This window comes from Oncorhynchus nerka, linkage group LG20, assembly GCF_034236695.1.
Source record: "Oncorhynchus nerka isolate Pitt River linkage group LG20, Oner_Uvic_2.0, whole genome shotgun sequence".
NCBI lineage: Eukaryota > Metazoa > Chordata > Actinopteri > Salmoniformes > Salmonidae > Oncorhynchus > Oncorhynchus nerka.
This window is the reverse complement of record NC_088415.1, coordinates 75,467,532-75,492,144: the sequence shown is the minus strand read 5'-3', so window position 1 is coordinate 75,492,144 and position 24,613 is coordinate 75,467,532. Positions and strand designations below refer to the sequence as shown.

At 42.6% G+C, this 24,613-nt stretch overlaps 2 protein-coding genes across 10 annotated transcripts in view; one reads left to right on the top strand and one right to left on the bottom strand.

The window, feature by feature from the left end:
* LOC115103139 (presequence protease, mitochondrial-like) lies at positions 1-21,151 on the top strand. Its single transcript, XM_029623828.2, has 27 exons — positions 1-208; positions 3,267-3,372; positions 3,546-3,652; positions 3,860-4,011; positions 4,110-4,224; positions 4,311-4,407; positions 4,560-4,720; positions 4,959-5,085; positions 5,377-5,465; positions 5,659-5,787; positions 8,376-8,489; positions 8,576-8,672; positions 9,998-10,132; positions 10,376-10,514; positions 13,104-13,220; positions 14,442-14,571; positions 14,936-15,056; positions 17,291-17,367; positions 17,537-17,702; positions 17,854-17,954; positions 18,060-18,180; positions 18,398-18,454; positions 18,725-18,837; positions 19,214-19,336; positions 19,701-19,846; positions 20,277-20,379; positions 20,566-21,151. Exons 1-27 carry the CDS (start codon positions 162-164, stop codon positions 20,657-20,659), a joined length of 3,084 nt encoding a protein of 1,027 aa, XP_029479688.2. The 5' UTR covers positions 1-161; the 3' UTR covers positions 20,660-21,151.
* A 160-nt stretch (positions 21,152-21,311) lies between these two features.
* LOC115103140 (ATP-dependent 6-phosphofructokinase, platelet type-like) overlaps positions 21,312-24,613 on the bottom strand; it is a 42,596-nt gene continuing 39,294 nt past the window's right edge. For all 9 annotated transcript variants that reach the window (XM_065005777.1, XM_065005783.1, XM_065005784.1 and 6 more), the window contains 5 exons: positions 23,240-23,301; positions 22,826-22,937; positions 22,551-22,650; positions 22,288-22,393; positions 21,312-22,094 (listed from right to left, as the gene is read on the bottom strand). In XM_065005777.1, coding sequence (XP_064861849.1) covers positions 21,953-22,094; positions 22,288-22,393; positions 22,551-22,650; positions 22,826-22,937; positions 23,240-23,301 — 522 coding nt within the window. In that variant the 3' untranslated portion in view covers positions 21,312-21,952. The remainder of the gene's footprint in view (positions 22,095-22,287; positions 22,394-22,550; positions 22,651-22,825; positions 22,938-23,239; positions 23,302-24,613) is intronic.

The window sequence follows — 24,613 nt, the reverse complement described above, 5'->3', positions numbered from 1 at the left end:
TTTCAATGTGTCAACTACTGACAGCATGAGAGGATATGTATGTGCAGCAAACCAAATCGTGCTGACATTATGATAGTAAAGCTGTTCAGCGTATAGTATTCGGATATGCACGTTCATTGATAAATACCAATTAGATATATTGTCACTAAATTAAGGAAATAATGTTTAGGCAGAGTAAAACAGTTCTCCAGAAACTTCGAAATCTACGGTGAGTATACATTAGCTAGCCAGCTAGCCCTGGTCATGACTCGGTTACATCACATTGCACATAACCGTAGGATCTTTATGAGTAAATCTCACGTCCGGCACCAGAACTCAATCCGTTGAACGGGCATTTGATTTCCATAGGGGGATGGGGACATTTTATGTGGATATAGGCTATAACCTGGTGGGGGAAAAATGTACAGTTGAAGTCGGAAGTTTACATACACCTTAGCAAAATACATTTAAACTCAGTTTTTCACCATTCCTGACATTTAATCATAGTAAAAATGTCCTGTCTTAGGTCAGTTAGGATCACCACTTTATTTTAAGTGAAATGTCAGAATAATAGGAGAGAATGATTTATTTATTTCAGCTTATTTGTCACATTCCCAGTGGGTCAGAAGTTTACACACAGAATTATTAATTGGTAGCATTGCCTTTAAATTGTTTAACTTTGGTCAAACGTTTTGGTTAGCCATCCACAAGCTTCCCATAATAAGTTGTGTGAATTTTGGCCCATTCCTCCTGACAGAGCTGGTGGAACTGAGTCAGGTTTGTAGGCCTCCTTGCTCGCACACACTTTTTCAGTTTTGCCCACAAATATTCTATAGGATTGAGGTCAGGGCTTTGTGATGGCCACTCCAATACCTTAACTTTGTTGTCCTTACGCCATTTTCTACAACTTTGGAAGTATGCTTGAGGTCATTGGCAATTTGGAGGACCCATTTGCGACCAAGCTTTAACTTCCTGACTGATGTCTTAATATGTTGCTATAATATATCCACATGATTTTCTTTTGTCATGAAGCCATCTATTTTGTGAAGTGCACCGGTCCCTCCTGCCGCAAAGCACCCCCACAACATGATGCTGCCACCCCCGTTCTTCACAGTTGGGACGGTGTTCTTCGGCTTGCAAGCCTCGCCCTTTTTCCTCCAAACATAACGATGGTCATTATGGCCAAACAGTTCTATTTTTGTTTCATCAGACCAGAGGACATTTCTCCAAAAAATACAATCTTTGTCTCCATGTGCAGTTGCAAACCATAGTCTGGCTTAATGGCGGTTTTGGAGCAGTGGCTTCTCCTTGCTGAGCGGCCTTTCAGGTTATGTCGATATAGGACTCGTTTTACTGTGGATATAGATACTTTTGTACCCGTTTCCTCCAGCATCTTCACAAAGTCCTTTGCTGTTGTTTTGGGATTGGTTTGCACTTTTCGCACCAAAGTATGTTTATCTCTAGGAGCAGTATGACGGCTGTGTGGTTCCATGGTGTTTATACTTGCGTACTATTGTTTGTACAGATGAACATGGTATTTTCAGGCGTTTACAATTTTCTTTTCTGAGGTCTTGGCTGATTTCTTTTGATTTTCCCATGATGTCACGCAAAGAGGCACTGAGTTTGAAGGTAGGCCTTGAAATATATCCACAGGTACACCTCCAATTGACTCAAATGATGTCTAGCCTATCAGAAGCTTCTAAAGCCATGACAATAATTTTCTGGAATTTTCCAAGCTGTTTAAAGGCACAGTCAACTTGGTGTATGTAAACTTCTGACCCACTGGAATTGTGATACAGTGAATTATAAGTGAAACAATCTGTCTGTAAACAATTGTTGGAGAAATTACTTGTGTCATGCACAAAGTAGATGTCCTAACTGACTTGCCAAAACTATAGTTTGTTGAGAAGAATTTTGTGGCGTAGTTGAAAAACAAGTTTTAATGACTCCAACCTAAGTGTATGTAAACTTCCGACTTCAACTGTGTATATGAGTGATTCTACAACTACGGGCACTTCTATGTCCTCGGGGTCAATAAAAAAAATATACATGTTAAATTCATACTACAATCACCCCGAATGTTTTAACACATCAAGTATCTTATCTACTTTTCAGTTGCATTTTTTTCTACCTACATTTCACTGTTTTGCCCTTGTCCCTGACCCAGACTTTTGAGCTTCTACTATGTTTTTCTATGAGAAAACATTAATAATTACTCATATAATGTTATCTACTAGAGAAAGAGTCAATTAAATAAAATCTATATCAATATTTATTGTGAGTATGCCCTTTATCTTGTTATTTACACAAAATATACCTGTCCTTTGGTAATGGTGTAATTTACACCACTGAGGGCAAGTTCCTCATTAATATGGTTTTGTGAAGAGCATGTTAATTTAGCTACCATGGAAAATGGCTGCAGTGGGCAGTTGTCCAAAAGTTGAAGAAATATCTAGGTAAATATTGCTTGTGTAGAGAATATTTTTTTGTCAGTAATTTCCAAGCAGTCTATGATTTCTTTAATTTGTGGTATAATTTAGAAAAAAAATGTGTATTATGTATTTATTGTAAACTACAGTACTTGTCAAAAGTTTAGACACACCCACTCATTCAAGGGTTTTTCTTTATTTTTACAATGTTCTACATTGTAGAATAATAGTGAAGACATCAAAACTACAAAATAACAGCAATGGAATCATGTAGTTATCTAACCTCTACAGAATTGGTGGGTCCCCCGCGGGACGGTTGAGCTAAAGTAGGCTAATGTGATTAGCATGAGGTTGTAAGTAACAAGAACATTTCCCAGGACATAGATAGACATTTCTGATATTGGCAGAAGCTTAAATTCTTGTTAATCTAACTGCACTGTCCAATTTACAGTAGCTATTACAGTGAAAGAATGCCATGCTATTGTTTGAGGAGAGTGCACAGTTGTGAACTTGAAAATGTATTAATGAACCATTTAGGCACATTTGGGCAGTCTTGATACAACATTTTGAACAGAAATACAATAGTTCACTGGATTAGTCTAAAACTTTTCACAAACACTGCTGCCATCTAGTGGCCGAAATCTAAATAACGCTTGGGTTGGCATAATACATGATGGCCTTTTTCTTGCATTTCAAAGATGATGGTACAAAAATAATCTTTAAAAAATATATTTTACCAGATCTAATGTGTTTTATTCTCCTACATGAATTTAACATTTCCACAAACTTCAAAGTGTTTCCTTTCAAATGGTATCATCTGATGCAAGCCAGCAATAATCTCTCTCTTGGCAAATCCAGTTTCCAGTGGCAGAATCCTTCATGGAGGTTCAGGAGCACCTCAGCAACAGAGAGGGCATTGCAGTACCAGGAAGGACAGAAGATCCATGGCTTCACAGTTAAGGAGGTAAAATGCCAGGCCAAAAACTCAAATGTGAATCCCTTTGGGTCAATAGGATTGGAAAACACTGACCCACAACAAGAGTAAAATCCTGATTCTGATAAATTCACATACACTTCTAGTCAAGGTTTAGCATAAAGTCAGGATAAATGTGATATTATCCTCCTGTGTTTCTGCAGGTGGTTACTGTTCCTGACCTGTTCCTTACAGCTGTCAAACTGACCCATGACAACACAGGCGCCCAGTATCTACACGCAGCTAGAGATGACAAGAACAATCTCTTTAGGTAATAATCCCACATTTACTTTATTTGGCTAGGTTTGTATGTTAAAATGGAACCTTGTCCCCAGATTCAATTGCTTCCCTGATAGAGCCGGCTAGTTGAAGAGATTAGATCAAATTAAATGTTCTAGTTTAGTAATAAAATACTTATTCTAAGCCAGTGCTTTTTCTAACGACAGTGTTTCCATCTCTTGTCGTAACACCTCTGCAGTGTTCAGCTCAGGACGACCCCAATGGACAACACGGGGGTCCCACACATACTGGAACACACAGTGTTGTGTGGCTCAGAGAAGTACCCCTGCAGAGACCCCTTTTTCAAGATGCTCAACAGATCCCTCTCCACCTTCATGAACGCATTCACAGGTTGTGTGTGTGGTGTGTGTGTGTGTGTGTGTGTGTGTGTGTGTGTGTGTGTGTGTGTGTGTGTGTGTCTGAAACGTCATTGTTTTTTCCCCCCACAGCTAGTGATTTCACTATGTATCCATTCTCCACACAAAACGGGAAAGACTTCCAGAATCTCCTCTCCGTGTATCTGGATGCAGTGTTTTTCCCTTGTCTACGAGAACTTGATTTTTGGTAAGTGTGGTGTTTAAATAGATGCCTCTTTAATCAAAATCATTGACATCAGAAGTCTGCATTCATATCCTTGTGTTTTGTTAAAGGCAGGAGGGATGGAGACTGGAGAATGAAAACCCTACAGATCCTACTTCCCCTTTGGTCTTCAAAGGAGTTGTCTTCAATGAAATGAAGGGCGCTTTTGTGAGTTACTTCGTTCCAAGTTATTTATTTAGAGATTTGTTATTTAGATTTATTGTGATTAATTTGTGAGAATTACAGAATAATTTGGTCAGGAGATGGACAAATAGAAGTCACATTGGAATCTTACATTTCCACTCTGTATGTGATTTCAGTCAGACAACGAGAGGGTATATGCCCAGCACCTGCAGAACAAGCTGTATCCTGACCACACATACAGTGTGGTGTCTGGAGGGGAACCCCTGGCCATCCCTGACCTCTCCTGGGAACAACTGAAGCACTTCCACGCTACACACTACCACCCCAGCAATGCAAGGTACAGTACACTATGACATGCACAATACACCACCACCACCATGCTTCAACACGAGCTACTGCTCATTGTGATACGCCATGACCTGTACAGTACACTGTCACACATTACCACTTAGCAATGCACGGCACAACACACTGTCACACACCCCAATATTATATACTCGGCACAGTAGCACTGTGTCTCACACAACTCTGTTGGGCCTTGGCAGTAACAGGGTTTCCCCTTTTCTGCTCCTCAGGTTCTTCACCTACGGGGATCTGCCCTTAGAGCAGCACTTGAAACAGATCCAGGAGGAGGCCCTGTCCAAGTTTGAGCGCACTGAGCCTGACACTGCTGTCCCTAACCAACCCCACTGGGACAGGCCTGTGCGTCTGCCCATCCAGTATCACTGTAGCTCTTTCAGTACCTGCTGTCAGATATTACTTTATTCATCATCAGCTCCCACATATTACAAATCTATGCACTCCACTTGAGCAACTTTGGCAAGGTCTATGGTTTGGAAGTTTGAATTAATTTCACCATAATGCTTATTTGAATGATCTTGATAAGATCCTGTTTGATGTTTTAATGTCAGTTTTTTTTTATGTCTGACGCCAAAGACTTTTCCACATTTGTGTGGACAGAAGTGTTTCTAATTGTAATGGACTTTTCCACAGAGAGAGGACCATGTGACCTGCAGTCCCGATGCTATGTCTCCTGATGCAGCCAAACAGAACACGCTGTGTATGAGCTACCTGCTAGGAGAGTATGTAATACTGAGCTACTGCAACACTATCAGTTGTTTCTCTAAACTTGTTTCTGGGATAGTATACATTGATTTGTTTTAAAGTGACTTTAACCTCAATTGTTGCAAGTCGAGATTTACGTATGCATTTTGGTCATTTAAAATCCGTAAGCGACGCAGTAGTGGTCTCATTCAGGTGTCCTTCTCTCTGCAGCATCACAGATACATTTGAGGGTTTCACCCTGAGCCTGCTGTCCTCTCTGATGATCTCTGGACCCAACTCTCCCTTCTACAAGACCCTCATAGAACCCAAGATAGGAACAAACTTCTCCTCTGTCGTAGGGTGGGTTAACCTCTTTGGAGATGGATTTAGAAGCCAATGAACATTTACATTTAAGTCATTTAGCAGACGCTCTTATCCAGAGCGACTTACAAATTGGTGCTTTCACCTTATGACATCCAGTGGAACAGCCACTTTACAATAGTGCATCTAGGTCTTTTAAGGGGGGGGGGATTACTTTATCCTATCCTAGGTATTCCTTAAAGAGGTGGGGTTTCAGGTGTCTCCGGAAGGTGGTGATTGACTCCGCTGTCCTGGCGTCGTGAGGGAGTTTGTTCCACCATTGGGGGGCCAGCGCAGCGAACAGTTTTGACTGGGCTGAGCGGGAACTGTACTTCCTCAGTGGTAGGGAGGCGAGCAGGGCAGAGGTGGATGAACGCAGTGCCCTTGTTTGGGTGTAGGGCCTGATCAGAGCCTGGAGGTACTGAGGTGCCGTTCCCCTCACAGCTCCGTAGGCAAGCACCATGGTCTTGTAGCGGATGCGAGCTTCAACTGGAAGCCAGTGGAGAGAGCGGAGGAGCGGGGTGACGTGAGAGAACTTGGGAAGGTTGAACACCAGACGGGCTGCGGCGTTCTGGATGAGTTGTAGGGGTTTAATGGCACAGGCAGGGAGCCCAGCCAACAGCGAGTTGCAGTAATCCAGACGGGAGATGACAAGTGCCTGGATTAGGACCTGCGCCGCTTCCTGTGTGAGGCAGGGTCGTACTCTGCGGATGTTGTAGAGCATGAACCTACAGGAACGGGCCACCGCCTTGATGTTATTTGAGAACGACAGGGTGTTGTCCAGGATCACGCCAAGGTTCTTAGCGCTCTGGGACGAGGACACAATGGAGTTGTCAACCGTGATGGCGAGATCATGGAACGGGCAGTCCTTCCCGGGAGGAAGAGCAGCTCCGTCTTGCCGAGGTTCAGCTTGAGGTGATGATCCGTCATCCACACTGATATGTCTGCCAGACATGCAGAGATGCGATTCGCCACCTGGTCGTCAGAAGGGGGAAAGGAGAAGATTAATTGTGTGTCGTCTGCATAGCAATGATAGGAGAGACCATGTGAGGTTATGACAGAGCCAAGTGACTTGGTGTATAGCGAGAATAGGAGAGGGCCTAGAACAGAGCCCTGGGGGACACCAGTGGTGAGAGCACGTGGTGAGGAGATGGATTCTCGCCACGCCACCTGGTAGGAGCGACCTGTCAGGTAGGACGCAATCCAAGCGTGGGCCGCGCCGGGAGATGCCCAACTCGGAGAGGGTGGAGAGGAGGATCTGATGGTTCACAGTATCGAAGGCAGCCGATAGGTCTAGAAGGATGAGAGCAGAGGAGAGAGAGTTAGCTTTAGCAGTGCGGAGCGCCTCCGTGATACAGAGAAGAGCAGTCTCAGTTGAATGACTAGTCTTGAAACCTGACTGATTTGGATCAAGAAGGTCATTCTGAGAGAGATAGCGGGAGAGCTGGCCAAGGACGGCACGTTCAAGAGTTTTGGAGAGAAAAGAAAGAAGGGATACTGGTCTGTAGTTGTTGACATCGGAGGGATCGAGTGTAGGTTTTTTCAGAAGGGGTGCAACTCTCGCTCTCTTGAAGACGGGAGGGACGTAGCCAGCGGTCAGGGATGAGTTGATGAGCGAGGTGAGGTAAGGGAGAAGGTCACCGGAGATGGTCTGGAGAAGAGAGGAGGGGATAGGGTCAAGCGGGCAGGTTGTTGGGCGGCCGGCCGTCACAAGACGCGAGATGTCATCTGGAGAGAGAGGGGAGAAAGAGGTCAGAGCACAGGGTAGGGCAGTGTGAGCAGAACCAGCGGTGTCGTTTGACTTAGCAAACGAGGATCGGATGTCGTCGACCTTCTTTTCAAAATGGTTGACGAAGTCATCTGCAGAGAGGGAGGAGGGGGGAGGGGGAGGAGGATTCAAGAGGGAGGAGAAGGTGGCAAAGAGCTTCCTAGGGTTAGAGGCAGATGCTTGGAATTTAGAGTGGTAGAAAGTGGCTTTAGCAGCAGAGACAGAGGAGGAAAATGTAGAGAGGAGGGAGTGAAAGGATGCCAGGTCCGCAGGGAGGCGAGTTTTCCTCCATTTCCGCTCGGCTGCCCGGAGCCCTGTTCTGTGAGCTCGCAATGAGTCGTCGAGCCACGGAGCGGGAGGGGAGGACCGAGCCGGCCTGGAGGATAGGGGACATAGAGAGTCAAAGGATGCAGAAAGGGAGGAGAGGAGGGTTGAGGAGGCAGAATCAGGAGATAGGTTGGAGAAGGTTTGAGCAGAGGGAAGAGATGATAGGATGGAAGAGGAGAGAGTAGCGGGGGAGAGAGAGCGAAGGTTGGGACGGCGCGATACCATCCGAGTAGGGGCAGTGTGGGAAGTGTTGGATGAGAGTGAGAGGGAAAAGGATACAAGGTAGTGGTCGGAGACTTGGAGGGGAGTTGCAATGAGTTTAGTGGAGGAACAGCATCTAGTAAAGATGAGGTCGAACATTGAACATTGATAAAATACTTTAAAAAGACATAGACAGTCCCAGAATACAGGCACTTTATCTCAACGAAGTTAAAGAACTGTTGATATATACTGAACCGTAAAATTCTTTATTTACCCGTATCTTATTTTCCAGATATGATGGGAGCACCAAAGAGGCATCATTCAGCATAGGCTTGCAAGGAATGGCTGAAGAAGACACTGAGAAAGTCAAGCAAATCATTGTCCAAACCATTGATGAGATCATTGCGTAAGTATACTGCTGATGTGTTATGTACAGTAAAAGTATCATCACAATAATGTAATCTTACCTGTACCTCTCTCCTAACGATGCAGCAATGGATTTGAGGAGGAGAGGATAGAGGCCCTGCTTCATAAGATTGAAATCCAGATGAAACATCAGTCTACCAGCTTCGGGTTGTCGCTGGCCTCAGTGAGTACAAGGCCACAGTTTGTCTGGTGTCTCCACTGTGATGTTTTAACCATGAAAATGTTATTGTTTTCTATACACACACACTCTAAACAGAGGTGAAATGTGAAGGGAATTGAAAAGTATATAAAGACAGACTCACGAATATAAACATACCATAGTGATTGTCCTGGGAGCTGCATTTCCTGTATACAGTATGACCATATTAACCCTCTGGTAAGTTTACTATTCCATTAGTCAGCACCTCTCTAACTACACTGAACAAAAATATAAACTCAACATGTAAAGTGTTGATCCGATGTTTCATGAGTTGAAATAAAAGATCATAGAAATGTTCCAAATGCACAAAAAGCTTATTTTTCTAAAATGTTGTGTCCAAATTAGTTTACATGTGGCGGCAGGGTAGCCTAGTGGTTAGAGCATTGGACTTGTAACCGGAAGGTTGCAAGTTCAAACCCCCGAGCTGACAAATCTGTCGTTCTGCCCCTGAACAGGCAGTTAACCCACTGTTCCTAGGCCGTCATTGAAAATAAGAATTTGTTCTTAACTGACTTGCCTTTTTTAAATAAAGGTAAAATTAAAATAAAATAAACATCCCTGTTAGAGAGCATTCCCCCTTTGCCAAGATAATCCATCCACCTGACCGGTATGCATTTCAAGAAGCTGATTAAACCGCATGATCAATACACTTGTGCTGGGGACAGTAAAAGGCCACTCTAAAATGTGCAGTTTTGTCACAAAACGCAATGCCACAAATGTCAAGTTTTGAGGGAGTGTGCATTTGGCATGCTGACTGCAGGAGTGTCCACCAGAGCTGTTGCCAGATAATTGAATGTCCATTTCTCAGTATGGCAGTATATCCAACCGGCCTCACAACCACAGACCACATGTAACCACTCCACCCCAGGACCTTCACATCTGGCTTCTTCACCTGCGGATTGTCTGAGACCAGCTACCTGGACAGCTGATAAAACTGAGGAGTATTTCAGTCTGTAATAAAGCCCTTTTGCGGGGAGAAACTCGTTCTGATTGGCTGGGCTCCCCAGTGGGTTGGCTGTAGCCCTGCCCAGTCATGTGAAATCCGTAGATTAGGATCTAATGAATTTATTTCCATTGACTGATTTCCTTATATGAAATGTAACTAAGTAAAATTGTTGTATTTTTGTTCAGTATATTTTGGGTGCGTGTTGTCAACTCATGCTTTATACTTGTCTCTGCAGAACATACAGTAGCTTCCTGCTGGAACTACAATGGACACACACACACCTAGGTGCTGCTCATTAAATGAGTATGACCTTTTACCCTGTGTGTTGTCTCTCTGCTAACAGTACATAGCTTCCTGTTGGAACCATGATGGAGACCCGGTCCAGCTGCTGAAGATCAGTGACAGTGTGGCCCAGTTCAGACAAGCCCTGAAGGACAACCCTCGCTTCCTCCAGGAGAAAGTCCTACTCTACTTCAAGGTGAGAGACCAGACAGGATAAATACATTGAGTTTCTTTCAGTATACATAGCATCTAAATCTGAATAGCCTATGTAACAGTAAATTGTAATGGGATAAAGCAGTCTAATCAAGAAAGTTGATGTCATCATGCAGGGGTCATAGACCAGGGGGTTGTTGAAAGAAGGAAATTACATCAGTTTAATCATGTCACTGACTTTAGTGTAATGTCATGTCACATTAGCATCTTGTTTGTGCCCATGCAGGACAACACTCACAGGCTGACTCTGTCTATGAGTCCTGATGAGGCGTACCTGGAGAAACAGGTCAAAGCAGAGGAGGAGAAACTCCAGAAGAAGGTACAGGCTCTGTCTGAGAGTGACAAGAAAGACATCTATGAGAAAGGTAAGTTATACGCCAACAGCTATAGACTGGTTGCCTGACAACATCATGAAAAAGATGCGTTCTCATCGATGGGGCAGAAGGTTGTGTGTTATGAACCTGAACAGTCAGATGGCAAGCAACAATGACAAGAAGCTGCCTGTATCTTGTTCTTGGTACTACACTACATGACCAAAAGTATGTGGACACCTGCTTGTCAAGCATCTCATTCCAAAATCATGGGCATTAATATGGAATTGGTCCCCCTTTGCTGCTATAAAAGCCTCCACTTTTCCACTAGATGTTGGATCATTGATGCGGGGACTTGCTTCCATTCAGCCACGAGCATTAGTGAGGTCAGACACTGATGTTGGGCAATTAGGCCTGGTTTTGAGTCAATGTTCCAATTCATCCCGAAAGTGTTCGATGGGGATCAAATCCAAATTGATTGGTCACATACACATGCTTAGCAGATGTTACTGCGAATGCAGAGAAGTGCTTGTGCTTCTAGTTCCGACAGTGCAGTAATATCTAACATGTAGTCTAACTATTCCACACAACTCCCTAATACACACAAATCTAAGTAAAGGAATGGAATAATAATATAAATATATGGATGAGCAATGACAGAGTGGCATAGGCAAGATGCAATAGATGGTATAAAATACAGTGGGGCAAAAAAGTATTTAGTCAGCCATCAATTGTGCAAGTTCTCCCACTTAAAAAGATGAGGCCTGTAATTTTCATCATAGGTACACTTCAACTATGACAGACAAAATGAGAAAAGAAAATCCAGAAAATCACATTGTAGGATTTTTTATGAATTTATTTGCAAATTATGGTGGAAAATAAGTATTTGGTCAATAACAAAAGTTTATCTCAATACTTATCTCAATGTTATATACCCTTTGTTGGCAATGACAGAGGTCAAACGTTTTCTGTAAGTCTTCACAAGGTTTTCACACACTGTTGCTGGTATTTTGGCCCATTCCTCCATGCAGATCTCCTCTAGAGCAGTGATGCTTTGGGGCTGTTGCTGGGCAACACGGACTTTCAACTCCCTCCAAAGATTTTCTATGGGGTTGAGATCTGGAGACTGGCTAGGCCACTCCAGGACCTTGAAATGCTTCTTACGAAGCCACTCTTTCGTTTCATCTTCAATGCGCCGCCTTCACCACGCTGTCTGTGTGGGTGGACCATTTCAGTTTGTCTGTGATGTGTACGCCGAGGAACTTAAAACATTCTGTCCCGTGGATGGGGGGATGCTCCCTCTGCTGTTTTCTGAAGTCCACAATCATCTCCTTTGTTTTGTTGACTACGGTTCAGTCATGTGGTCAGGTGCCAGTCAAGTTCTTCCAGTCAAGTTCTTCCACACCGATCTCAACAAACCATTTCTGTATGAACCTCACTTTGTGCACAGGGGCATTGTCATGTTGAAACAGGAAAGGGCCTTCTCCAAACTGTTGCTACAAAGTTGGAAGCACAGAATTGTCTAGAATGTCATTGTATGCTGCAGCATTAAGATTTCCCTTCACTGGAATTAAGGGGCCTAGCGCGAACCATGAAAAACAGCCCCAGGCCATTATTCCTCCACCACAAAACTTTACAGTTGCCACTATTTATTCGGGCAGGGAGTATTTTTTTCTGGCATCCACCAAACCCAGATTAATCTGGTGGACTGCCTGATGGTGAAGCATGATTCATCACTACACTACAGAGAACGCGTTTCCCCTGCCCCAGAGTCCAATGGCGGCGAGCTTTACTCCACTCCAGCCGATGCTTGGCATTGCGCATGTTGCTCTTAGGCTTGTGTGCGGCTGCTCTGCCATGGAAACCCATTTCATGAAGCTCCCGACGAACAGTTATTGTGCTGACGTTGCTTCCAGAGGCAGTTTGGAACTCAGTAGTGAGTGTTGCAACTGAGGACAGATGATTTTTACATGCTTTAGCACTCTGTGGTCCCGTTCTGTGAGCATGTGTGGCCTAACACTTCGCGGCTGAGCCGTTGTTGCTCCTAAACATTTCCATTTCACAATAACAGCACTTACAGTTGACCGGGACAGCTCTAGCAGAGCAGAAATTTGAAAGGTGGCATCCTATGACGTTGCCACATTGTCACTGACCTCTTCATTAATGGTGTTTTACTGTCAATGTTTGTCTATGGAGATTGCATGGCTGTGCTCAATTTTATACACCTGTCGGCAACGGGTGTGGCTGAAATAGCTGGATGCACTAATTTGAAGGGGTGTCCACATACTTTTGTATATATAGTGTAGGTCTTGTTTTGAGGTGTTTTGACTGATGTCATATCTATGCTAATAAATATGCTAGCTAGCTAACCAATATCTGTAACAATGTATTTGAGAGACACCAAGTACTCATTGTGCAAATGTATTTGTTTTCAATACACATTTGGAGATAATATAATTCACTTTTTCAATAATCCTTGTTTTGCCCCAAAGTTGGGCACTCATTGGTTTTGTTGCTTAACAACCCACCTGTCTTTTGAGGAAAATGGAGAATACTCATTCACTTCATTATCAAAACTTTATAAACATTCATGATCATAACATTTTTCAGTATTTTTGTACTAATTTATGACTTTTTATTCAGGTCTTGAGCTGCTATCGGTTCAGAGCAAGATCCAGGATGCCTCATGTCTCCCTGCCCTGAAAGTGTCTGACATTGAGCCAACGATAGCAGTCACACCTGTAGAGATGGGCACTGCAGGTACAGTACTACCTGTAGTACACGCAGACGCTACACTCTAGTTACTCTAGGCTCCGAGATAACACTCTAATAGTGTTTCCCATTTCCAGTCCTCCCAACACTACATCTCCTCCTGTCCTCCAGTACCCCCGACACCACATCTCCTCCTCTCCTCCAGTACCCCTGAGACTACATCTACGTCGTTCTGCCCCTGAACAAGGCAGTTAACCCACTGTTCCTAGGCTGTCATTGAAAATAAGAATTTGTTCTTAACTGACTTGCCGTTAAATAAAAGGTAAAAAAAAACAAATTCAGGCCAATCTTGGTTTCATCAGACCAGAGAATCTTGTTTCTCATGTTCTGAGAGTCCTTTAGATACCTTTTGGCAAACTTCAAACAGGCTGTCATGTGCCTTTTACAGAAGAGTGGCTTCCGTCTGGCCACTACCATAAAGGCCTGATTGGTGGAGTGCTTCAGAGATGGTTGTCCTTATCGAAGGTTCTCCCATCTCCACAGAGGAACTCTGGAGCTATGTCAGGTTTACCATCGGGTTCTTGGTCACTTCCCTGACCAAGCCCCTTCTTCCCCAATTGCTCAGTTTGGCTGAGCGGACAGCTCTTGGAAGAGTCTTGGTGGTTCCAAACTTCTTCCATTTAAGAATGATGAAATCCACCACTGTTCTTGGGGACCTTCAATGCTGTAGAAATGTTTTGGTACCCTTCCCCAGATCTGTGCCTCGACACAATCCTGTCTCAGAACGGACAATTATTTATACCTCATAGCTTGATTTTTGCTCTGACGTACACTATCAACTGTGGGACCTTATATAGATAGGTGTGTGCCTTTCCAAATCATGTCCAATCAATTAAATTGACCACAGGTGGACTCATATCAATTTGTAGAAACATCTCAAGGATGATCAATGGAAACAGGAGGCACCTGAGCGCAATTTCGAGTCTCATAGCAGAGGGTCTAAATACTTATGTAATAAGGTATTTCTGTTTATTTTTAATGAATTTGAAAAAATGTCTAAAAACCAATTCACTTTGTCATTATGATTATTGTGAGGAGAAAATGTAATTTAATACATTTTAGAATAAGGCTGTAACTTGACAAAATGTAGATATGTTTTGATGTACAATTTCCAAATAAACTGGTCCACATGTCAAGACAGAAATTTTTGGAGTCATGGTTTAGTCTCCCTCTGACATTTGTCCTGTTCTACTCTCTTCACCCCACTAGGAGGCGTCCCAGTGCAGTACTGTGAGCAGCCAACCAATGGGATGGTCTACTTCAGGGCTATGTGTAGTCTCAACACCCTCCCTGAAGACCTCAAACTATATGTGCCCCTCTTCTGCAGTGTCATCACCAAGTGAGTCCAGACCCCATATACTATGACCAATCATTTGTGTATTGTCTAGAAGGCATAGCTTGTGTGGTTTGGTTTCATAATCATGTGTTGAAGGTAATGGAGTTAGTTGCAATTGTGATGATTATTGAGTTTTTGTCTTGAGAATGTGTGTCCGACTGAGTTACTAAGGTGATTGTGGGAAGGCATGCTGCGTCGGTCTAGGTTGAGCTACCGGTAGGTAGTATTTGTGATCAGTTAATGATCCGTGTGAATTGTGATCAGGTAATGGAGGTGTGTGTTATTTTAGGATGGGGTGTGATTTGATAAGGAGTATGTGTTGGTCCAGGCTGTGAGATGAGACATGCTAATGGGAGTGTGTTACCAGGATGGGCTGTGGAGGGCTGGACTACAGGCAGCAGGCCCAGCAGATGGAGCTGAAGACAGGAGGCATGTCCATCTCCACATCAGTCAACCCGGACTACTCTAACATGGACATGTATGAACAGGTCAGTCCTAGGGCTGGGTGGTACGTTGTATTCATCCGAATGTATGTTTTTGCGTGATATTCCAAATGCCTGTATCACAAGAATCAAGGTTTTGATATTTTTCATTTTTCTGAGTGTCTTCTTCGGTGCTGTGTGCAACTTCCCATTTACACCAGAGATCTGTATATAATGACGAGATGTACGTCTCCGCCCTAACAATGGGAGACGTTGTCCCAAAGGCGGGAAGGCAAGCTACAAGTTTAGGTCCAAAATATGCCCATACAAACGCATTGGCCTTACTTTGGACAGATTTTATTGAGAGCGAAACCTATTGCTTCGCCTCTTCTATGGTTTACACACCAAGCCCCTCCCCCTGCCGCTCACACCAACAAAGTTGAGAGATCACATTCTCCTCTCTGACATGCGGTTTCAACTCGCTTTTCCATTTGAGGTTTTCCAACATAATCGGTCATATGGACACAAACACATTAACACATTATTTAAACTTTTCGAACGATACCCTTTGTATGTCTCAACTACTCAAATTGCGCATCGCAGACACTACTAAAACGAGAATATCAATGAACATTGATTCTGTCAAATGAATGCGCAGTTTGTCGAGCGCTGCATTGGGGTACCACGTACTGCTAGCAGCATTTTAGCCTAAGACTGTTATACTAGCTTTCTAGTCTGTTTTATAAATGTGCAATAAGTATTAAATTATATGAATAATTTACAAACTCGTTCTAATTCTGAGAAATAAGGTAGGGCACTTGATTTCAACATCTGAACAAAGTGGACAGGCTAACATGCTGTTCAAACAGTTGGAGGCAGACAGAAGGCTGTGTTCATAGCAATTCAACTGTTCAACCTTGTTAGCTAGCAAATAGATCCAAGTTGGCTAAACTTGAAATATAAACATTAGCTGGTTATTTACTAGCACGTGGGCTTGAGAGATTGTTGATGAGACCTGTGTTCATTTTCTGTAGCCTAATGCCTGCTACAAGAGTTTAGTCATTATTAGTGAATGTGCATTATGCATGGTAATAGTTACATTTGTAACAAAAAGGGCATTTTCATAGACCGACTTGAAAGACAGATCAGGGAATATTGCAACAACAAAAAAAGCAGGTTAAACTATACTGAACAAAAATCTAAACGCAACATGCAACAATTTCAAGGATTTTACTGAGTTACAGTTCATATAAGGAAATCAGTCAATTGAAATAAATGTATTAGGCCCTAATCTATGGATTTCCCATGACTGGGCAGGAGTGCAGCCATGAGTGGGCCTTGGAGGGTACAGGCCCACCCACTTGGAAGCCAGGCCCACCCACTCGGGAGCTAGGCCCAGCCAATCAGAATTAGTTTTCCCCGCAGGTGAAAAAGCCAGATGTAGAGGTCCTGGGCTGGTGTGGTTACACGTGAGCTGCGGTTGTGAGGCCGGTTGGACGTACTGCCAAATTCTCTAAAACGAAATTGGGGGCAGCCTATTGTTGGTAGAGAAATTAACATTAAATTCTCTGGCAACAGCTCTGGTGGACATTCTTGCAGTCAGTTTGCCAATCTCACGCTCCCTCAACTTGAGACATCTGTGGCATTATGTTGTGTGACAGAACTGCACATTTTTAAAGTGGCCTTATATTGTCCCAAGCACAAGGTTTCTGTGTAATGATCATGCTGTTTAATCAGCTTCTTGATATTCCACACTTGGAATGGATGGATTATCTTGGCAAAGGAGAAATGCTCACTAAAAGTGGTGTAAACAAATTTGTGCACAAACTTTGAGAAGCTTTTTGTAGGTATGGAACATTTCTGGGATTTTGTATTTAAGTTCATGAAACATGGGAACAACCATTTACATGTTGCGTTTATATTATTTTCAGTGTATTTTGATAGAATAATGAAATTATTAGTCGGTCTTGTTGTGGAAGACTTATATTTAGCCTAGGTATGATTTTACAAGCCCTGAATTCATTAGATTATTGCTGACTGTTTGAAATGCAGTGTATTGACCTTTAATTTTACAACAATGCTTATTTAGAGAACGTTTTTTCCCCCGATATACTGTATATTGTGACTCGCCCATAAGTTTAAAAAAAAATCGAGATATGATATTTAGGCCATATCGCCCAGCCCTAGCTCAGTCCCCAGCCAGTCAGTCAGTTATAATGAAGTCTAATATATACCTTTACACAAGTATAACACAATTCGCTATAAGAAAGAGCATTGTTCATTCACAGTCTGGTCCACAGGGAGTCCTCCTCTCATCTTCCTGTCTGGAGAGGAATCTTCCTGATATGTTTCACCTGTGGAGTGACATATTCAACAGGTAGGGTCACATGTCCATCAGAATAACGCCATGGCACGTAATCCATCTATGGTCGCATGGTGACTAATAAACCACATGTCCATAGTTTTTTAATGACTCATTTGATTGATATTATTTAAGCCCTTCTCTCTCTGTGCTCTGACCTTTGAACCTTTAACTTGACCTACAGCCCGCACTTTGATGATGAGGAGCGTCTGCGTGTGCTGGTCATGATGTCGGCTCAGGAACTTGCCAATGGAATCTCTTACTCTGGTCACATGTACGCCATGACGAGGGCGGCTCGCAGCCTGACCCCAACAGGAGAATTACAGGAGACCTTCGGAGGGATGGAGCAGGTGCGAAGGGGGAGGACAATGAGGGTTTGGAAGCAAAGAAAAAGCTGTATGATGAAGGAAAATGGTTATTGTAACATCTGAATAGGAATATAATGCACTTCTGTACCCTCAAATGAAATGCATCTGTTTTCTTGTGTATCTTGAATATCAGGTCAAGTTCATGAAAAGGATTGCGGAGATGCCAGACCTCACCCAAATTCTACGGACACTTCCTAGAATAAAGAGACACATTCTCAACCCACTGAACATGAGGTGGGTATAGTCTTTACACGTGACAGCTACTTCAAGATTTTACTATAATTTCTCTATTTTTGACTTGAGGGTAAAGTATATTACAACTTCTCGTTGTTGGGACAGATGTGCGGTCAACTCAACTCCTCAGAAGATGTCTGATGCCGCTGGACAGTTAGATAACTTCATGTCTAACGTTGCTTCCAATAAGAAGGATCGCAAACCCGTCCGGTCCGATATCACTGAGGTATGAATTTGTCAAACTATCTTAGTACTGTACTGAGACTGCACTGTAACAAAGTGAAATACATACTTGGGATATGTCCCCAATGGCAGCCTATTCTCTACATAGTGCACTACTTTTGACCATGGCTCATATGAAGTGCACTATGTAGGGAATAGGGTCCCATTTGGGACATACCTGAATCTTGCTGTGAGTTGACAGGTTCTTTTAATCCTAACAGAGACCTCTTGACCCACTGGCAGCTCCTGGATCTGGCCCAAGTAGAAAACTAATCACTGTGCGTACCGCCTCCACTTTTAAACTAGACCTATGTGTCAAGCATCTCAGTAGGAATACTGATTGAGGATCATGAATAAGATTACATGTTGGACAGGGGGGACCTGATCCTAGATCAGCACTCCTACTCTGAGACACTTGATCCATACGGCCTCTGAACATTAGTTTGGTCTTCCTTTCATTATTGTTGAGTAAGACTTTTATCATTGGTTTCTGACCTTCTTAATCTACCATTGAGCTAATGTAAGTGTGTTTGATCATCACCCCACAGGAGCCCAACTTCAAGCCCTGCCAGATGAAGACATTTTTCCCAATGCCCTTCCCAATCAACTTTGTCAGCGAGTGTATCCGCACCGTGCCCTTCACCCATGAGGACTATGCGAGGTGACTGTCTTAAAGGGATAGTTTGGGATTTTGGCAATGAAACCCTTTATCTACTTCCCTAGAGTCAGATGAACACATGGGTACCATTTTTATGTCTCTGCGTTCAGTTTGAAGGAAGTTGCTAACTAGCATTAGCACAATGCTAGCTGTTTCTGTAGATCCATGTTCATATTTACTAGGGTTGCAAAAAACGTACTTTCCACAAATTCCCTGATGTTCCAGAAATCTGGTTTGGATATTCCTGGAATCAGGAGGGAATAAGCACAACATCCAGAATCCTCAAACCAAGATTTCTGGAAAATGTAGGATATTTCTGAAAGTTACAAATGTTGTAACCCCATATTTACCCATGCTCGTTCCCCTCTCTTTCCCTCAGCCTGAATATCCTGTCCCGGATGATGACTGCTAAGTACCTGCACAGAGAGATCAGAGAGAAGGGTGGGGCCTATGGTGGAGGGGCCAGGGTGGGAGGAGGACTATTCACCTTCTATTCATACAGGTGTGTAGTGTATTAATGTACTGTAATACAACAGGATTATACTGTAATTAAACAGGTTTTAACAGTAGTCATACAGCTTAAGACATGACAAAGCTGCAGAAAGACATGTTGCGGAAAATCTCAAACTAGAACTTTTCAGGAAATTGAAGAAACTGCCATATTTTACCATTGAACACACAATCACAAAACATCACAAGCTATTTTGAATATATTTTCTTGATCCTAGAGTCATGAAATGTTCAGAGTACATTAAGGGGAGTTACACATTTTAATTAATGTACTGTTTGAATACATGTATTAGATCACTTCTTGGCATATTTCATTAGCTTTAACCCATTGTTCCATGTCCCTGTGTTGATTTCAGAGACCCCAACTCGGTGCAGACTCTGTCAACCTTCCGTAAGAGTGTGGACTGGGTCAGATCAGGACAGTTTACCCAGCAGGACATCGACGAGGCCAAGCTGTCCGTGTTCTCAGCCGTGGACTCTCCCGTCGCCCCCTCCAATAAAGGTGAACAGGGTGTGTCCCAAATGGCACCCTATTCACTATATAGTGCTACTTTTGAGCGGAGCCCTTCAGGCCCTGGTTAAAGGTAGTGCACTATATAGGGAATAGGGTGGCATTTGGGCTGGGTGCCATTTGGGATGCTACCAGAGCCCAAATGCCAGCTCTAAACCTCTTCACCTGACATTTAACATTCTGTTATTTTATGTCCTGTTAAGTTTTACTGTAGTAACTTGTTATTATAACACATGTATAACATGAGGACAGTTCTACAGAGAGTCATTTACTTCGAGGTTGTCCCTTACCAGGGTCTCACTTTGGAAAGAAACATGACTGTCTTCTAAATTACATGTTTTAAATGGACCATGATAAGAGATGAAAAAGACCAATTGTCAAACCTTGTCTTGACATGTGATATCACATTATCATGTTGCAGGTATGGGTCGTTTCCTGAGTGGAATCACAGATGAGTTGAAACAGGCCCACAGAGAGAGACTCTTCGCTGTCACAGACAAGAGCCTGGTCGATGTGGCTGGCAGGTAATGTGGTTTTTGGTTTAATATTATTTCAGGTGTTGAATCTGTTTTTTTTGTGCTCCAACTCCTGTTTACCATGAATCAGTCCTTTTTGGATGTTCATTGAGCATGCCCTATTTTGGGACTTTGAATGAAAGTGAATATGAAGAGAATGGCCATTTTCATATTTTATATCCATGTTTTACACAGGTACCTTGGCATTGGACAGAGGACATGTGGAGTTGCTATTCTTGGTCCTGAGAATGACACCATCAAGAAAGATCCGTCATGGGTGGTAAAATAACATCAGGGAAAATGATCCACATGTATCTTCTCCAATTAAGAGACTTCAGATGCACTGTGTTTGATGGTAAGTGATCAGTGGTACTTGATTGTCCTAAAAAACTGGACTGTTGCTACAGTGTTATAATATACATTTATTATTGAATTAACCAGACAGTTGCTTTGGTTTTTGATGTTGTTACAGCTCTGTGTTACAAAGTTTAATATTCCATTGAGGTATGTGTGTAAAGCTATTTTGTAGGCAAACTGAATGCGCACAACAGTAAACAGATATCACGTCTAATCTCACCTGAATACCATATTCATAATGTATCAAATATGACAACGTACATTTCATTCAAAACATCAGAATTTCTTTATGGCATAGAACCCTACCTCTGGCTTCAGAATGTGTACAAGTATGTACAGCGATGGCTCCTGTTTACTGAAATATTGTATTTCTATAGAGTACATGTGTATACAAAAATATGACCATTAAATTATCATGTTGTAATCAATGTGTTATTATCTAATCCTGAACTCATATTTTCTGTACCAGACACAATGCTACATGCAGCTTTATCCTGTGAGATTTCCATGCCCATCCTCTGACCTCAAATGTTGAATAGTGTGGTGAGGAGAGGTGACGTGAACTTCACATTGAGGTTTCACAATTGTCATCACAATAAATATTCTTTAATACTTGGAGAAAACACTCGGATCACACAGTGAGTTAACATTCAAATGGGTTTCACAAACAGATCCTCAACTAAGCCACAAAATACAGCAGCGGAACTAACATGACCTACTCTTAGATGCCAACCCAGGATTGATACAAAGTGCAAGTACGGAGTGACAACACAACGTAACAATGGAGTAGACCTACAGTAGGTGGCGGGATAAACAGCTCTCCCTTCAGAAGAAGACGGAGAGGGAAGAAGCACCTATGGGAGTAGACTAGGGCTACATCCTGGTTCTCCACCCTTTTCCAAAAGTGTGCACTTGCACAAAGCCCATCATGAATTTAAAAGCATAGGATTGGTGTAAGCATTGGCTGGAAGCAGTTTCTACCAGTGTAAAATCCATATGAGAAAGTGTACAAGTGCATACTTCAGAAGAAGGGTGGGCATTTGAGCCCTAAGTAGCTTCTGAGGGGACATGAGTATGGGACGGAGTGAAAGTGTTGGTAAGAGTTACCATGATTGGAGCTAAGTTACACTGAAAGGGCCGGTCTGCTCTGAGCTGATCCAATCTAAAGACTAGCCTATCCAGACTATGTGCTGGTCTAGCCTACCCAGACTAGGTGCTGGTCAGTTCAGTCCACCTTCTTGGGCCTGACCCGGGTCACATGCTCCAGCTGGCCAGAGTCGGACACGTCGTAGCTGGTCTTGTATTTAGCCAGGATCTTCATCAGGGGGCGGAGCTTCAACCACCACTGTTCCTTAGGGATCCTGTGGCTGATAGGGTAGAATAGGACAAAACACACACACACACGAGACCATGATGACATAAAATAAACAGTTTGAAGCTTTAGTTAATGCACTCAATTTGGCACTTTGTTTTATACGGGTGGACATTCAGTTAAACTGAAAGAAGAATGTTTTAACCTTGTGCTACCATGGTCTACACAACATGTAAAAGTTGCCTTACACAAAGTCTGTTTGGTCTTTGAGCTGCACCACTGGTTGGAAGACCATGGCTCTGCGACGCATCCCCAGCAAACAGGCAGTGTCCTCTGTGTTAGCAAACACCTTCCCTGCACAAGGAGAACAAATACAGTCAGGCACACTTATTAGAGTCCAAATTACACCCTATTCCCCCTATGGACCATGGTCAAAAGTAGTGCACTATATAGTTGTATTTTTATTTTTTTTGTAATATTTTTAGTATTAAATTCAGAACATGTACTCTACCTTCTTTATATGACTCCTTGAGCTTTCTTGAAATCCATTGAATCGCTTTGGCTGCAATCTTCGTTCCAAAGTTCCTGTCGAATGGGGAAGGAGCACCTCCCTTTGGAAATAGAATAAATAATCTGTTTTACTCAGGTCAGTTTATTATGACATGAACCTAAGGTAATATGTGGATTACACAGTAACATGATCAATATACAGTATGCTGTCATTCAATTCACATCTGAGTGGTATCAATTGCAATCGGGCTACAGTGAGTGTGTCTGTAACCACACCTGCTGCATATGTCCAAGGACATTCTTCCTGCAGTCGAACACTCCTTTCCCCTCCTCAGAGTACAGCTGGTAGATGAAATCTGTGGTGAAGTTCTCATTGGAGTTCTCATTCCTGTAACGTCACACACACAATGTCAAGGTTCCATTTGTCCTGCTGCTGCGTTACAGGGTGATTCTTTCTATTGTGTTGAGTAATACTGAGAAATATTGAGTGGTCGCTATAGAGCCTCGATAGATCACCACAAAAGGTAGAGTATTTTAACATACAAATAATTTGTATTAGTAGCCTACACAGTGTGGCATAAATATAGTAAGACTATCATACATAGCTGGCTACGTACATGTGTGCCTTTATTGTTAACATACTGTACATTTGTAAAGAGGTGATCATGCCAGACATGAGCTCTTCCTTACCTCAGCACCAAGCCCCTCTGGATGCCCGTCTTCATCTTCTCTGTCAAATGCTCGACGTTGGACTGAAGCAGAGAGAAAAGCCTCACGTTATCTGTGATAAGTCTGAAGTATTCTAGAGTTTTCCACCTCCATCTGTAACCTACGTGAGCTTTCCGAGCTGCAGAACGAAGCTCATTTCTCTGCTGTGTCCCAGGGACAGAGTTCTGCAGAGTGCTCTGGTGACCAGGAGGTGGCACACTTCTTACTGCTGTTCTGACCCCTACTTGGATGAGTTGTCGCCATTCACTTCAATTAAAGTAGGCTACAGTATACAGCATGCCGATGGAACATATGCTAGACCACTGAATTACACTCAACCTTATCTTTTGTTTATAATGAGTGTGTGCACTTTGCAACACATGGGTAAATATCGACATCACCTTGTTCCACAATGGAGCATATATATAACATTTATTACCTTAAATAATAATGTAGCATATATATATAATATTCCTTGCATTAAACAATACAAATTATTTCATCTGTCATTGGACCAGGTCTTAGGAGACTGCATATTTTATCCATGATCTGAAGGGTTCTACAACATTTGTATACCTGACAACAGCAGAATGTCTCAGACAATAACTAGCACGACAACAACACTCTAGTGCTGTTGAGTAGGCCTCCTCAAACCATAACAATGAGATCTGTCTTGATCAGAGCTTAACACTCCTGGAATGATGATGCGTTCTACCTATTAATAACCACCATAGCTACGTACTGTAATCTGGGTAACTTGAGCACTCCTAAAATAGAGGACCTGTTGCACCGAGGGAGGAGAGAGTGATTATATGTACATCAGTTACTATAGATTCCAATGAGGAATTAACTTTGATGTAAATATTTAAGTTTATAACAGTGTATACTGTATAAAACTGAGATTCCACAATTGCCAGGTTTTCTATAATTCCTGGTTGGAGGATTCCAAATCAAATTGTATTTGTCACATGCTTTGTAAACAACAGGTGTGGACTAACAGTGAAATGCTTACTTACGGGTCCTTCCCAACAACGCAGAGAAATAATAGAAAAATAATAACACAAGGAATAAATACACAATGAGTAATGATAACTTTGCTACTGTCAGGGGTACGAGGTAATTGAGGTAGATACTGTATGTACATATAGGTAGGGATGAAGTCACTAGGCAACAGATAATAATAAGTAGCGGCAGCGTATGTGATGAGTCAAAAGAGCTAGTGAAAAAAGGGTCAATGCAGATAGTCCGGGTAGCTATTTAGCAGTCTTATCCAGCATATTCCCTCCTGATGCCAGGAATCCTCCAACCAGAATTTCTGTAAAACCTGGGAATTTCTGGAAAGTTACTAGAATTTTT